The sequence below is a fragment of the Egretta garzetta genome, unplaced genomic scaffold (genome assembly GCF_000687185.1).
Source record: "Egretta garzetta isolate BGI_Z169 unplaced genomic scaffold, ASM68718v1 scaffold497, whole genome shotgun sequence".
NCBI lineage: Eukaryota > Metazoa > Chordata > Aves > Pelecaniformes > Ardeidae > Egretta > Egretta garzetta.
This window is the reverse complement of record NW_009260349.1, coordinates 411,022-412,892: the sequence shown is the minus strand read 5'-3', so window position 1 is coordinate 412,892 and position 1,871 is coordinate 411,022. Positions and strand designations below refer to the sequence as shown.

Here is a 1,871-nt window from a genome sequence, read left to right as displayed (position 1 = left end):
CCCCCCGCTCCCCCCCCCGCCACCCCCTCCCTGTGCCTCTCAAAGCCACCATAATAGCAGCTTGTTTGGCACTTCACTTGGTCTCAATGAGAAAATTCCCCCCTCTCCCTCTTTTTGCCTTCGTTATTTCCAAACCCTGCAATAGCTCCTTTGCTCAGGGCTGCGGGAAGTGCCCATTTTTCAACATTTTTCTTTGGCTTATGTTTGTCATCCTCTGAATTACCGCACCGGGGAGTCCAGTCAGCCCGACACCAGGCCCTGCTATTCACGCCTCTCCTGCTCCTTAAGATCATGTAGGGAGAAATTAGTTATTTATTTCAAGCACCACTGCAATACACTTCTCCTCAGAAGTGTTTGTTTTGATCCCCTGCTGGAAAAGGAGGCTCCGCAGGGAGCGCCGGCAGCACCGGGTCCGGCAGGAGATGCGGTGAGGACAGGGCAGGGTGTGGGAGGCCAGGGGGCTCCTGGGAGAGGTGTGAGTGTGGAGACCCCCAGCGAACACGTGGCTTGCAAGAGGGGTCCCCACCACGCTGAGATGTTTCTCCAAGGCTTCTCCTGGAGCAGCTGCTCTCTGCGGGTCCTGAGAGATTCCAGGTGGTGTTGTCCCATCAGGAAACCTGGTTGTCCATGGTTTTAGCCCTAGGTCAGACGTGCCATGGTGAGATGGATCCCAAGACCACATGGCGCCGGGGGAGCGTCCCATCCCAAGGTGGCCATGACTACTCCAGGGAGCACAACCCAGGAGGCTCTGCTAAGTGCTGAAAGATTGGGCAGATTCGGTGGCTGGAGGAAGGAACCCTCCTCCAGCCCACGGTCACCAGACATGGTCCCCAGTCCCACTCACCAGGCACTATCCTGCCCACCCTGGCCCCCTTCGTGGAGCGGTGCCAGCCCTGCCTGGGCAGCCAGGCTTTTGGGCAAGGGCAGTGCAAACCAGGAAACATTCCCCAGCTTGGAGAGTCCCAGGTGGTGGGAGCTGGGAAGGACATTGCCTGTCCTTGGAGGTCATAACCCACCTCCCCTTCTCCCCGTGCCAGGGTCAGGAGTCAGCGAGCCCTGCTGCTGAGCCCACCGGTGCCGCTGCGGACAGGGCTGGCATCGCCGCAGCTCCACGGATGCTGCCAATGCCCCCGAGCCCCCTGCAGATGTGCTGCAGGCAGGCTGCCGGGGAAGGGGCCCAGGGAGCTGCAGCTTTAAAGAAAGAAGAGGAGCAGCGGGAGGAAGAAAATGCAAAATTGGCCCAGTGGGTAGACCTGCTATTTAAGTGCAGTTGAGAAGCGAGCGGGAGGAATTACAGGAGAAATGATAGTGCCCTGACAGCTGCCATTTCCCACCGCCAGTCTCCCCTAATGGAGTCCTAATGTAGTGGTGGGCTCTTCGCTGACAGCCCAGCCCGAGACAGGGCTCGTCTTTGTGCTGGTGACAGATGGGACAGTCCGGCAACAAACCTGTAATCCTCTGATTTCTGCTGCTGGCTCAGCTTAACCCCTTCTTCCCCCGGCACCCACTTGCTACCCAGGTGTGTGGCCAGTGTGGGGTCCAACCTGCCCCCGGGGTCCCCCATCGGCCCGCTCCAGCATGCCGGGTCTGGCAGCAAAGCAAGATGCTGGGAAGAGGAGGCAGCTGCCTGCAGCTCCCTCCGCATCACTCGGCTGCTGTTGGCCAGGGCAGCATGGAAGAGGCCAGCCTGGTCACCAAACCGAGCTGGAGCAGGCAGCAGCACGGCTCCCTGTGGGGAAAGCAAAAAGCCAGACCCTGCTCTGGCCGGGTTCCCTGTGCCACTCTGCCTGCACGGCATTTGGGCAGGCAGGTGAGCGCAGGCAGGTGAGCGCAGGCAGGTGAGCGCAGGCAGGTGAGCGCTGCGGCACGGT

The 1,871-nt window shown here is 60.3% G+C and overlaps 2 protein-coding genes across 2 annotated transcripts in view; both read right to left on the bottom strand.

Annotated features, from left to right (window-relative positions):
* FUBP3 (far upstream element binding protein 3) overlaps positions 1-1,564 on the bottom strand; it is a 48,328-nt gene extending 46,764 nt beyond the window's left edge. The window contains exon 1 of the mRNA XM_035898235.1: positions 1,449-1,564. Coding sequence (XP_035754128.1) covers positions 1,449-1,564 — 116 coding nt within the window. The remainder of the gene's footprint in view (positions 1-1,448) is intronic.
* Positions 1,565-1,644: 80 nt separating this feature from the next.
* The window catches only part of ASS1 (argininosuccinate synthase 1), a 35,430-nt gene continuing 35,203 nt past the window's right edge, over positions 1,645-1,871 (bottom strand). The window contains exon 14 of the mRNA XM_009642805.2: positions 1,645-1,729. Coding sequence (XP_009641100.2) covers positions 1,645-1,729 — 85 coding nt within the window. The remainder of the gene's footprint in view (positions 1,730-1,871) is intronic.